Genomic DNA, 12,888 nt, shown 5'->3' with positions numbered 1-12,888 from the left:
ATTAACATTTTAGTCAATATCTCTATTGAAAAAATATCAATTCGATTATTTTTTAAAAAGTTGATAATTAAATTTGACTCAAATTTAATTAAAAAAAGAATAAGAAAGAACAAAATTAACAAAGATGTAACAGGTAAAAACTAAAATTGAGATTATACCAAAATATATAACCTTTAATTATTTTCTTTACCCAAAATACATAAAATTAGAAATCTTAGTTAAAAAGATAGAGCACACTTTTATGATTCTGCATTTTTGGTGAGACTCTCGTAACTTCATTTTTGGCTTCTTTTGAGTTTTTACTGAATGAGAGAAGGGTGGAGGTGATTACACAAAAACATATACATTTTTTCTTACTGGTAGATAAGAACATATACTTTTATGAGTAGAAAAATTAAAGCTTTGTTAAAGGTGAATAAACAATACTAAAAAAAAAAGATAGGAAGGATATTTAATTTAATTATATTATTATTTATAAGATGGTGGTGGGAAGAGAACAGAGGAAAAGACAGAAAGGGCAACGTCAGAGTTACCGTAAGGTTCCCTCTTATTTTGGTTGTTGTTGTTTGGACTGCTTTGGGATATCACACTATACGCCTTACGGAGGGATCTCAATCTCATCCTCATCTCTCTCTCTCTCTCTCTCTCTCTGAGTTTTATGAGCTCAGTCTTTTCTTTTCATAATTTCTTCATATTTATATGGTTATAGCTAGTAAGGTTTTATTGAAAGGTGAAATCATGAATCTTAAAAGTGGATAGGGAAGTTCTCTATAACCTCTACCCGCCTAGTTATATACCCCTCACACACACACACACACACACACACACACACACACACACACATATATTTATATTTATTGAGTGTTTGCCTATAAAACGAAGAAAATGGTTCCTTTGGGTTTATGCCAAACAAAGAAAAACCATCAAGGGTCTCTATGATTAGGATTATGGGATTCATTCACATATATGTTAAGGGTAGCTACTTGAGTCCATAGCTAATATCTATATTTTCTTTTTCTCTTTTATCACTTAAGGTTTTTGTTTTTTATCTATGGATTTTCTGTAACCAAGATCCATGGTTATTTAAGAGAAGATGATGAAAGGTTATATAGTCCAACAACAACAACAAGAAGTTTTGGAAGAGAATATGTCTAATTTGACTTGTGCATCTGGTGAAGCCAGTGTTTCTTCAGCTGCTGGTGGAACCAACTATTCTCAACAATACTTTAGTAACCCACCAGCTCAAGCTCAGCCAGTTAAGAGAAAGAGGAACCAACCAGGCAATCCAGGTTTGTTTGGGTTCAAACTTCACAACCCTTATCTTAAAACACCGTTACTTTTATTTCTTTTTTCTTTATTTGTTTTCTTAACTAAGACTTTTGTTTTGAACCAGACCCAGATGCAGAAGTGATAGCTTTGTCACCTAAAACACTAATGACTACAAATAGATTTGTGTGTGAGATCTGCAACAAGGGGTTTCAAAGAGACCAGAACCTTCAGCTTCATAGGAGAGGTCACAATTTGCCTTGGAAGTTAAAGCAAAGAACAAGTAAAGAGGTGAGGAAGAAGGTATATGTATGTCCAGAAGTCAGCTGTGTTCATCATGACCCATCCAGGGCACTTGGGGACTTGACTGGTATCAAGAAGCATTTTTACAGGAAACATGGTGAGAAGAAATGGAAATGTGACAAGTGCTCCAAGAGGTATGCAGTTCAATCCGACTGGAAAGCTCACTCCAAGACTTGTGGCACTAAAGAATATAGATGTGACTGTGGAACCCTCTTCTCAAGGTATAAAAAAACAACTAATCCCCTCCTATAATCATTTTGGGAATTAATGTGATAACATGAACATTAAAGTTACTTTTAAACACAACAGTCAAAATGTCCATTTATTGTGGCATGCACTTGAGTAAAATTTTGAAATTTTAAGAAAGGTTTTTTTGCCAAATCTTTGTCTGATACATTGAAGAATTCATTGCACTACACATGTAGCAGTTCCTACTTTCTCACACCCTAGAGGCTAGAGAGAGATAGAGGGATATGCCTGCTTGCAGCCTGAGTGCCTGCCTGGTGTAGTGTATTTGGTAATTTTGTTTGCACCAGCCCAAGTGGACAATCTGTCCCATGTATATGCTCTGAGTGAAATGAAAAATAAATACATAAATAAAAATAATGGGACGCAGAAAGAGAAAAGTCAGAGACAAAGTCAAATGTTTCTGGCATTATCATAATAGCAGTTCATGACTGGTTTGGTTTTTTGTTTTCTTCTGTTTGTGTTTCTGGTTTTTTTTTCCAGGAGGGATAGTTTCATTACTCACAGAGCCTTCTGTGATGCATTAGCAGAGGAGAGTTCAAGAGCGGCAATCATGGGAGCCAACACTTTTCAACCAGGCTCATCTCATACAAATTTACAAGTAACCCAATTCAATCCCCATGACATCCAAGCATTTTCACTTAAGCAAGAGCAGCACCAAAGGTTCACTCCTCTCAAGCCTGATATTCCTCCATGGCTCGCTATCCAACCAATGCTAGGGGCTGGGGCTGGTCTTTCCTCATCATCATCTTCCATTTTCTCCCCTAGTTTAACACTTCATGAGAATCCCACCCCTATCCCTACTCTAGATCCGACTCTTCCTCCCTACCATCCAACAACAGTACTTTCCCCACACATGTCAGCAACTGCGTTGCTTCAGAAAGCTGCTCAGATGGGTGCAACCCTGAGTAACAAACCTGGCTCATCATCCGCGCCAGCTACTACTACTGCTATGAGACCCCACCAACAAACTCACGTGTCTGCTGATTTTGTTGGCAGCACCAACAACAACAGCACAACAGCTGGCTTTGGTCTCAACTTGTCTTCACGTGAAGAAGTCTCTATGGGGAGTGGATTTATCCATGGTTCGACTCATCATGCAGCTGAAAGCTCAGGTGCTCCTCCACCTCCTTCCCTTCTTCTTCAAGGCATGATGAATTCTTTGTCTTCTCCCATTGGATTTGACTCCACTTCCTTTGATGATATTGCATTTAGTGGGATTTTGAACGCAAAGAAGAAGAGCGGGACTCTCATCAATGAATCATTCTCGAAAACAACTGCAGAACCCGAAAATGGCACTGGAAATAATAATGACCATGAAAGTAGAGCTGGTGGTAGTACTCAAGGTGAAGCCTTGAGAAGAGATTTCCTGGCTCTTTGACCTGTCTCCCATGTCTAGTTTCTCAACATTGCTGATGTTAGTAACTGCATGAACAGTTGGATTCCATGATCAACAAGGCAGCCAGTCTCAAAAACCATGGCAAGTTTTAGGTAATATAGAAAACCATTTCAAATACTATATCTTAAATTTTATACTCTCTTCTGATTTATTCTGCCTTTTCCCCTTTATCTGATCTCCTCTACAATCTTTCCAAAGATAATCATGTTACAAATTTTTGTTGTTGGTATAGTATGGTTTTATATAAATAATAAAACCTTGCATGCAAAGCAAAAAGGTAAGGTTAATACTATAGCAAATATAAAAGATGATAAATTAATATTGGGTGATGTTATGTTATATGAAATTAAAGCAACTTGTTGACCGTGATGAATATGACATCCAATCAATGAGTTTAGTCTTGTAACGTAATCATATATGGTGTTTAGTTTTTGATTTCATAATCACCTTTACGTGTAAGCTGTAGGTAGGAAAGGGAAAACCATGTCAAATTAATTTTTGTTTTATTTAATAGCTTAGAAGGAAGGCTACCTATATCCTTTTATTTAAATCTTTTTTGATTATGATTCAAATAATAGATGTCATCATGATTAACAAACATCTTACTTCTCATCATGAAGTTGAATTACTGAAATTAACGATGAATTTTCTTGTAAGTCAATTTCCAAGCGGGTTTAGTGTGGGAACAAAATCCTCTTTTACATTGCTATTTCCAAGCGGGTTGGATGGTGTCCTACACCAAACCACAGTACCTCAATATAGACCAAACGAAAACTGACAAATAGATGTTCATAATTGGGTGATGTAGCATTACATTTCAAAAGTTTTACTAAATATTAATTTTATTATAAATTCTTATTTTTATACTATACTTAAAACATATCATAATTCTTATCCAATCTTTAAAATAGATAACAACACATGTGATTTGGGATTACCTGAGGCATATATTAAAGAGTAACAATGGAATACTCTACTCATTTTCACTTTTAATACTAATAACGAGTTTGATCCACCCTTTATTATTTTAAAAATCATTTCTATAAAATCAGTTTTAAAAATGTTTTTTTTAATAATTTCTTTTCTGAAAACATAATGCTAAAGTAGTTTTTGTAAACTAATAATACATTAAATACATTTTTATTTTATTTAATAAAATACTTTTTAATTTTTTTTCAAATTAAAATGTTTTTCTTTAAAAATATTTTCTTTTCAAATTACTATAAAAAACAAATATTCTTTAAAAACTAATATTAACAATGACCATTTTTAAATTAAAATAAATAATTAAAAATATATTTAATATCAAATATAATTAGCTAGAAATAAAAGTAAATTTACATAAGAAAAGATTGTATGAAATTGTGATTCCACATCACTTTGCAAAAATAGGAGAAAGACAAATTAGATTTTTCTTTCTAATATTCAACTTTTTCTCCTGAAAAAAATTTAAATCTAACTAAAAATGCTAAAAATCAGGTAGAAAAATCTGATTTGCCATTCTCCTATTGAAAAGAGCAATTTTATACAATCTCATCTCCTACGTTAAGTTATATTATATAACACTTTGTTTGCAAAGTTGAGGTGTTGTTGGAGTCAATTTTGATAAGTTGATATATATATATATATATTATTTTTAGTGATATACAACTCAGTAATTAATTAGCCACCATTATAATAAAAAGAATTCCAAGTTAGAAATAGAGTTGACAGGGAATATGAAAAAGCAAAGATATACATTTAACTTTAAGTACAAAAGTAATTTATTTGCTCACAATTATTAGGCTTTTTACTATATTAAAACACGACAAGTTTTCATAACTTTATAATGTGAAGGCTTAAGACTTTCCATTCTAAGTAAACTCGTGACGCTCCAATTAGCAACCATTGTCCATATTCATGGTGGCCCCCCAAGCTCCTTGGATCTCATACTCTTCAATTTTCACATTTTTCTACATTTACAAATCATGTGGAGGCTTTTTTTTTTTTATAAAAATTACTTATTTTGAAAATAATGCACGTAAATAACTCGTTTTAAAAATAATTTTTCTATACTTTTAAATTGCCATTGCCTCTAGTTTTAAAAACTTAAAACTTAAGAATTTTTTACTCGAGGAATTTTTCTTAAGGATATATTTGGGTAATTTAAATAAGAATTTTATATAAGTTTTTAGATTTATTGTTTTTTTAAAAAATAATAATGTTTGAAAGTAGTTTATTTTTGGTATTTTTATATTTTAAGGGCTATTTAAATTTAATTTCTAAAGGGTAACATGCAAATAGATTAAAAATTTTAAAAATCATTTAATTGGTGTTGCGCGAGGAGGAATGGTGCCAACCCTTTTTTATTCAATCTAAAAGGGTAATTGTTCATCAAGTCCCTGAACATTTTATATAATTATACTTCAATCTAGTGCCGCCAATGACAATAGCGGCACCCAAAAATTTTTTTAAAATAAATTTGGAGGTGGTGATGCCAATGGCAATGTCATCAGTGACATTTACTATTCAAAATGAGTCATTTATGCACACAATTTCAAAGTTGGTCATTTTCATAAATAATAAAAAATTTTGAATCTTTTTTATTAAAAAAAAAAGCCTCCTGTTAATATCAATATCCATGTATATCAACCACTATTAAAGTTCAAATTTAAAACTTATATTTATATGCATAGTTAAGATTTTATCACAGTTGATAAGAGAATGTCGATTTTTTCAAAAGAAATTTTAGAAGGCATGAGTTTAAATTTCACTAGTGTAAATGTTGAGATTTCTTTTACAGGTAATTACACACATCTATCATGAGGTTAGAGCTTTAGTTTGGTAAACCAACAAACAAAAAAGTTATAGAGAAATAACACACACCAAGTATTTGAATAAATGCTCTTAATATATTCTTTAACTCAAGAATGGAATAATTGAAAATGAAGGGGAGGGCTCTATTTATATTTGAGCTCCCCTAGATCCAACGATACAAACCGAATTACATCAATGTCTGAAAATAGTTCTCATCTACAATAAGAGAGTCCTTGTAACCTCCTCAAATGGGCCTAAACATTAAGACAAAATTCGAGAGATTACATCGGTAAGACTGAATTTGAAAGATTACATTGGCTACCGAATGCACCCAGTAACATCGAAGTTTATAAAACAGTCTTTTTAAAATATTTGCTTATTTTAGTAGAAAAACTTAGTGTATTATCAAAAGGTACAATATCTTTCAAAAACTAGATGATTTTAATAATTAATTTCACGAAAAGTGATTTTCAACATAGTTTTAATGAAAACCATATTTCATGCATAAATAATTCAAAATTCATGCTTTAGTATCCTAAAATCAAATTAAATGTCATGCAAGCTATATAAACCCCAAAACTAAGTCATGCCATAATTTAAAAATAACACAATACAATCTCTGAAAAATAGAAAATGCGAATAATAAATCTAAGATGCTTTAAATAATGAAATAAAAGAAAACATTCTGAGCCGAGCCCTTCAGATGCCGTGTCTACGTCCTAACCTAGCTGGTTATTTGGAAATATGGAAATTAAAGGAAGTGAGCTTAAGAAACTCAGTGTGTGTTTAATCATAAGAAAAACAGTGTGAAACAGTAGACATAACATACAAAATAATAATTTTTAGAGTAATCATATTCGTATAGCAATTAATAATTCACGGTATCAGTTTTTAGATTAACACATCACTATAATATTTCATCATTCACGATTTTGTATGCACATGCTTATGAATGACAATGAAATTTCAGTTTATCAGAAAATGCCCTACCCAACTCCGCTATACACCACACAATGAGTTCCCCAGAACTCATCCAATCTTATACACCGAGTTGTGGATAAACCACCACTAATTCGCAGATAAATTGCCACTTTGTTTTGTAAAAATTGTGAGTAAACCACCAGTATTTTCAAATAAAAACATTTACAGATAAAATGCCACTTGGTTCGTGAACAAACCAAATATTTGCAAATAAACTGCCACTAGGTTGTGGATGCACAACATATTTGCAGATAAAAGCTGTCACTGGGTTGCGGACAAGCCACCGCTATTTGCATATTATTAATCTGTCACTTTTCCTTCGTACATATCATCCTACCCCATGCAATGCAATATGACATGTTTTGTAATAGAACAATTCAACACTAGCAGTCAACATGCTTAACATGTATTTAATTCAACACTAGCAGTAGACATGCTTAACATGTAATCAGTAGGGTGGTAACTATATTAACACTAACAGTTCATCAGTATTACAATGACAGTAGGCATGTAATATTCACTTCTCATACGATATAACAATAGCACTCCAGTCATTAAATCACGGATTCTAGAATAACATAATATCAGGGACTCAATTGAGTAAATAAAAACTCTAAGAATAATTTCGGGAATAAACAATGACTAAACCATACTTATCATGAATTTCTAGGCAAAATTATAAAATAGGGGTCACATGGTCGTGTGGTCAAATTGTGTAATAGACTGTGGCCGTGTGGAAGGGTTATACGACATGGTTTGTGTTATTAGTCATTGAATGAGGTGTTCTGGCTCCATGAACCTGACACCTTATCAAACTCTCAACAAAATCAAGGTTTTGGTGAGACACTTCTTAAACTTCTTTCGAAAGAATTAGAAATCTCTAAAAAAACAAATCATATAATGCAAATATGAAAAAGAAAACCATAAAATGCAAATTAGGCATGGTAAATTAGTTTTTTCTATTAGAATTACTTAACAGAGTTAATTTAAATGACCTAATTTATATTAATAATAAAATTTCCAATCATTTAATTTGATCAATTAAACAAATTTATAAGTTAAATGAAAGTTGGTATTATTTTAATGATTTAATGTGATGAATTTAAAAATTTGTGAATTATATGAAAATTGAAAGTAAGTTTAATAATTTACAATGTAAATTATCCATCCACCATATTCATGCTTTTGAAAAGCACCCATTTTTCTCCCTTTTACTTATGGGATTTCAATTTTCATAGTTTACAACTCCACTCCATTACTTCACTATGGGCATTGTTGAGGCTCAATTTTTTATAAGGATTTTTAGTCTGTTGTTGGTAAGTACCCATTTCCACCCAAACCAATGATCTAATGCCCTCAAACTCCCAACCACTCTAAAAAACAACTTTCCTTTTTAATTTCCTTTTTCAGCTTTTTTTTTACTCAAATAATATAAAAATAATAATTATTTATGAAAAAATATGAAAAATAAATTAATTACAAAAATAGGTATTTGTTATAGTGTTTTGACAGTGCCGCTTGACACAGAACCAGACTGAAATGTGATGACCTAAAATATTCAAGGACCTAATCTGTAAATTTCCAGTTTTAATTTATAGTTGAAAGAAAAAAAAGGCTTTGGGGACCCACAGTGGCGGCACCAAACTTTAAATAGGGTTAATTTCTTCTTAAACCCCCTTGATTATTATTATTTTTTATTCCCTTTTAACACAAAAAATAAAGAGGCCTCTTGCCAATTAGTCCAAAAAAAATTTCTTCCAAGAAGTATTTTTGTAAAAAAACCGATTCTAACTGGAAATAAATTTATTTATTTTTCAAAAAATATTTTTTTGTTCAAATTATGTTTGACATAACAATTAACAATATTCATAGTAATTTTCTTTCGCTCACATTATTTTTAGAAACTATGAATTTAACTAATAATTATAATTTATACATAATAAGATTTTTCTAAAGCTTTTATAAGTATAAATTTATACCGTATCCATAATTCAAATTGATAATAAAATTATAATTATTTTTAGAAGAATAAATAAAATTTATTTTCAGTTGGAATCAGTTTTTTTATAAAAATACTTTTTGGTAGAAAAAAATTTTTAGACTAATTGGTAAGAGGCCTCTCTATTTTGGTGTTAAAGGGGAATAAAAGAAAATAATAAATAAAGGGGTTTATGAAACAATTTACCCTATTTAAAGTTTGGTGTGATTACACTGTTAGGCGGCACCCTTAAAACATTTTTTTCAGTTGCCAATCAAAATGAGAAATTTATAGATCAGGTCCCTGAATATTTTAGATCATCATATTTCAGTCTGATGCCGCCAATATGTCAAGCGGCACTGTCAGAACACTATAACAAATGCCTATTTTCTTAATTAATCTGTATTTCATACTTTTTTTTCGTAATTGATTATTATTTTTATATCATTTGAGTAAAAAAGCCTTCCTTTTATTTGGATATTTCTTCTTTATTTAGGTGGTGTTTAATAAATTAAAAAAAATAAGTATTATTTTAAGTTATAAAATTCATTTGGTATATAAGTAAGTATTTAATATATTAGCAGTTTATTTTTTTATTTCACAACAGTCTTAAACAGCTGACATGTGTCTCTCTTTTTAAAATATTTTACTATATATACTTTATATGACACTTGTCAACTTCCTAATCTTGCTTGTAGAGTAAAAAAAACTCCACTAGTAGTGTACTAAACTATCTCCCTTAATATTAAAATTAAGTATAAAATATAATTGAATTGTTTAATAAATATAATTTTTAACATTTAAAGATAAAATATTTAAATTTTAATGTTAAAAGTATAAAATAAGTGATAAATAACCCTTTTTATCTATTTATTATTTTCAATTGTTTCACGAGAAAGAATTGTATGAAATTGTGATTCCACTTCAACTTTATCTCTTTCCAATAGGAGAATGACAAATTATATATTTTCTCTAGATATTCAGCATTTTTATGATTTATTATTCTCCTATTGAAAAGAGATAAAAATATAGGGATGATGTGGAATTATAGTTTCATGCAATCTCTTTTTTTTGTTTCGCAGCCTATTTCTTTGAAGAATTGTGGGTAATGATTTAATTGAGGCAGTTCGATATTTTTTTAGCACTTCAGAGTTGTTGCCAGCCTTTAATACCACAACAATTGCCCTTATTCCTAAATGTCAAAGTCCAAATCACATTAAGGAATATAGGCCAATCTCTTGCTGCAATATAGTGTATAAATGTATCACAAAAGTTTTGGTTAAAAGCATTAATCAATATTTGCCAGATATTATTTCTCCTTGTCTAAGTGCTTTTAGTAAGGGTAGAAGTACCATTGACAACACTCTCTTTGCACATGAGCTTGTCGAAAGCATATTTCACCAACATGTGTTGTGAAGGTGGATTTGCGAAAAGCTTTTGACTCCCTTAATTGGCCTTTTATTCTTGGCGGGTTTCCAGAGAAAATGGGTTAAATGGATTGCTGCATGCATTACCACTCTTAGATACTCCATTTCTTTTAATGGCGGGCCTGTTGGCTATTTTAAGGGTGGTAGAGGGATAAGGCACGGAGATGTACTATCTCCCTACCTTTTTGTTATCTCAATGCATGTTTTATCCAAATTTCTTGCCGTGGCATAACGTGTGGAGTCTTCATGTTTCTTCTTAAATGCCTCAGGCTTATTAAACTTACTCATCTGTCTTTTGCAGATGATGATCTTATCTTTGCAAAAGGTTCAACTAATTTTATTTTAGAGGAATTTTATTATCTTTCTGGTTTGCAATTGAATGTTGCGAAAAGTGAGTATTGTTTTGTTGGCGTTTCTGATGAGGAATTGGGAGTTCCACATTGTAGTTCTTTACGACTACAATGAATAGTTGGTCTCCTAAGCAATTAAGCTATGCTGATTTATAATATCCAACAGTCAAGCTTACTGGTGTCGACAATTTTTTTTGCCAAAATGAGCTCTTAAGAAGATTACTTCTGTTAGTGTAGTAACTAAAGCAGTTGTTATAACGGTTACTGTTTAAGCAGTTAGTATTCAGTTAGTCTGTTAAACAACAGTTACGTACATTTGACTATAAATGCATGGGTTTCTGCATGCATCAAGAACAGGAAGAATTTTCTTAGTTCTTTATTTTTCCTTCGTTCTTTACTGTTTTTGGTTATAGTTTAACATGGTATCAGAGGTAAACTCTTTTCTAATGATTTTTACCTGAAAAAAAAAATCTGCTGTGCATTTTCGAAATGGCTTGTAATGCTGCTGATGGTATTATCGACAGTAGGCTGTTTTCTACAAAGAAGATTAGCATTCTTCTTGATGATAGTAACTACTTGCTTTGGAGACAACAGGTACTCTTGGCAGTCAAGACGCATAAACTTCAACGTTTCTTGGACGAACAAGATCCTCCCACGCAGTTTCTTGCTGATGAAAATGGTGATTGTTGTGAGAATCCAGATTTTATTCATTTTGAGCAACAGGATAGTGCACTTGCATCATGGCTGTTATCTTCCATCAGTTCATCTGTTCTGCTTCATTTGATTGGCATGGATACAAGTGCAAAGATTTGGAAGGCACTTGTCACCCTGTATGGCAGCAAAACTACTTCCAAGTTGATGTTTTATCGTCGGGCCTTGCATTCCCAGCGCAAAGGTGAGCTGAGTATGAAAGACTTCTTGGTCAAGATTAAAGGCTGTTGTGATCATCTTGCAAGTTGTGGTGAGATTATCAGTGAGCATGAGCACATCACTGCGATTTTAAATGGTCTTTCGCCCGACTATGAGTCTATCATTACAATTGTTACATCAAGTCAAGTGCCTTACACCGTTCAAGGGGTTACATCCATGCTTCTTGATGCTGAAGCTCGACAACAGCTCGTGAATACTGAAATATCGAGTTTCGCTAATATGGTATCTCATCAATCATCTGATTCTACAGGGACTAGAGGTTCAATTCCTTCCTATAACTCATCGTCTACGATTCGGGGGCGTGGACGTAGTCGTTCTCACTCAAAAATCCAATGTCAGTTGTGTGGAAAGGCCGGTCATCTGGTTGACCGCTGTTATCATAGATTTGATTCGTCTTACAAAAGCAACAATTATAGGCCCCCCCACAAGCAAATGTCTGTATGGTTGGGTCTAGTACTTCTACTTCACCCTGGTTCTCTCCTTCTCAGCCTCAATGGAGTCCACCAGGTTGGTGTCTTCCCACTCATCCATCATCTGTTTGGACTAATCCATTTGTTGGTAGTCCTTCGCAGCAGGTCCCTGTACAAACTTCATCTCAGGCATACATAGCACCACCTGAAACAGTAGTTGATAATTCTTGGTATCCAGATTCAGGTGCCACACATCATTTGACAAATTCAGCTACTTCCATTGGTGATAGTCAACTCTTCAAAGGACCAGGTAAGGTATTTGTTGGAAATGGTTCAGCTTTACCTGTTGTGTCTACTGGACAGTTGTCCTTATCTACTCAATCTCGACCTCTATACATGCGTTCATTGCTACTCGTTCCTGGCATTACTAAGAATCTCTTATCTGTCTCCAAGTTTGCTAAAGACAATCAGGTCATGTTTGAATTTTTCCCTAATCAGTGCCAGGTGCGTGATTTGAAGACAAGGGAGGTTTTGCTTCATGGTTCGGTTCATCAAGGGTTGTACCGACTTCATGTTAATTCAACTGCTGGAGCACATGCGTCTTCTAAGTCTGCTCAGTGTTTCACATCTAGTGTCCGACTTCCTCTTAGTGTTTGGCACTATCGATTAGGACATCCCTGTCGTGCAAAGCTTACTAAAGCACTTATACGATGTAATGTTCAGTTTTCTGATAACAATAAATTTGTTGATTGTACTGCTTGTCACCTTGGTAAGGAATGTAAGCTTCCATTTTCAAAATCAT

At 32.5% G+C, this 12,888-nt stretch overlaps 1 protein-coding gene across 2 annotated transcripts; it reads left to right on the top strand.

Annotated features, from left to right (window-relative positions):
• Positions 1-569: 569 nt before the first annotated feature.
• On the top strand, positions 570-3,365 carry LOC107916379 (protein indeterminate-domain 7). Of its 2 annotated transcripts, XM_016845644.2 has the most exons (4): positions 583-1,289; positions 1,394-1,790; positions 2,299-2,930; positions 3,031-3,365. In XM_016845644.2, exons 1-4 carry the CDS (start codon positions 1,094-1,096, stop codon positions 3,039-3,041), a joined length of 1,236 nt encoding a protein of 411 aa, XP_016701133.2. In that variant the 5' UTR covers positions 583-1,093; the 3' UTR covers positions 3,042-3,365. The 2 variants fall into 2 exon arrangements, with proteins under 2 accessions (XP_016701132.2, XP_016701133.2); XM_016845643.2 differs by having other exon boundaries at positions 570-1,289; positions 2,299-3,365.
• The last annotated feature ends 9,523 nt before the right edge of the window (positions 3,366-12,888 follow it).

This window comes from Gossypium hirsutum, chromosome D10 (genome assembly GCF_007990345.1).
Source record: "Gossypium hirsutum isolate 1008001.06 chromosome D10, Gossypium_hirsutum_v2.1, whole genome shotgun sequence".
NCBI classification, from domain to species: domain Eukaryota; kingdom Viridiplantae; phylum Streptophyta; class Magnoliopsida; order Malvales; family Malvaceae; genus Gossypium; species Gossypium hirsutum.
This window is presented reverse-complemented; position numbering and strand designations above follow the sequence as displayed.

What these genes read in the sequence shown, in the direction of transcription:
- LOC107916379 (XM_016845643.2), top strand. Translation starts at nt 1,094, where the DNA reads ATGATGAAAGGTTATATAGTCCAACAACAACAACAAGAAGTTTTGGAA. An exon ending in GAACCAACCAGGCAATCCAG is followed by an intron (nt 1,290 to 1,393) that starts GTTTGTTTGGGT and finishes GTTTTGAACCAG; the next exon opens with ACCCAGATGCAGAAGTGATA. An exon ending in TGTGGAACCCTCTTCTCAAG is followed by an intron (nt 1,791 to 2,298) that starts GTATAAAAAAAC and finishes TTTTTTTTCCAG; the next exon opens with GAGGGATAGTTTCATTACTC.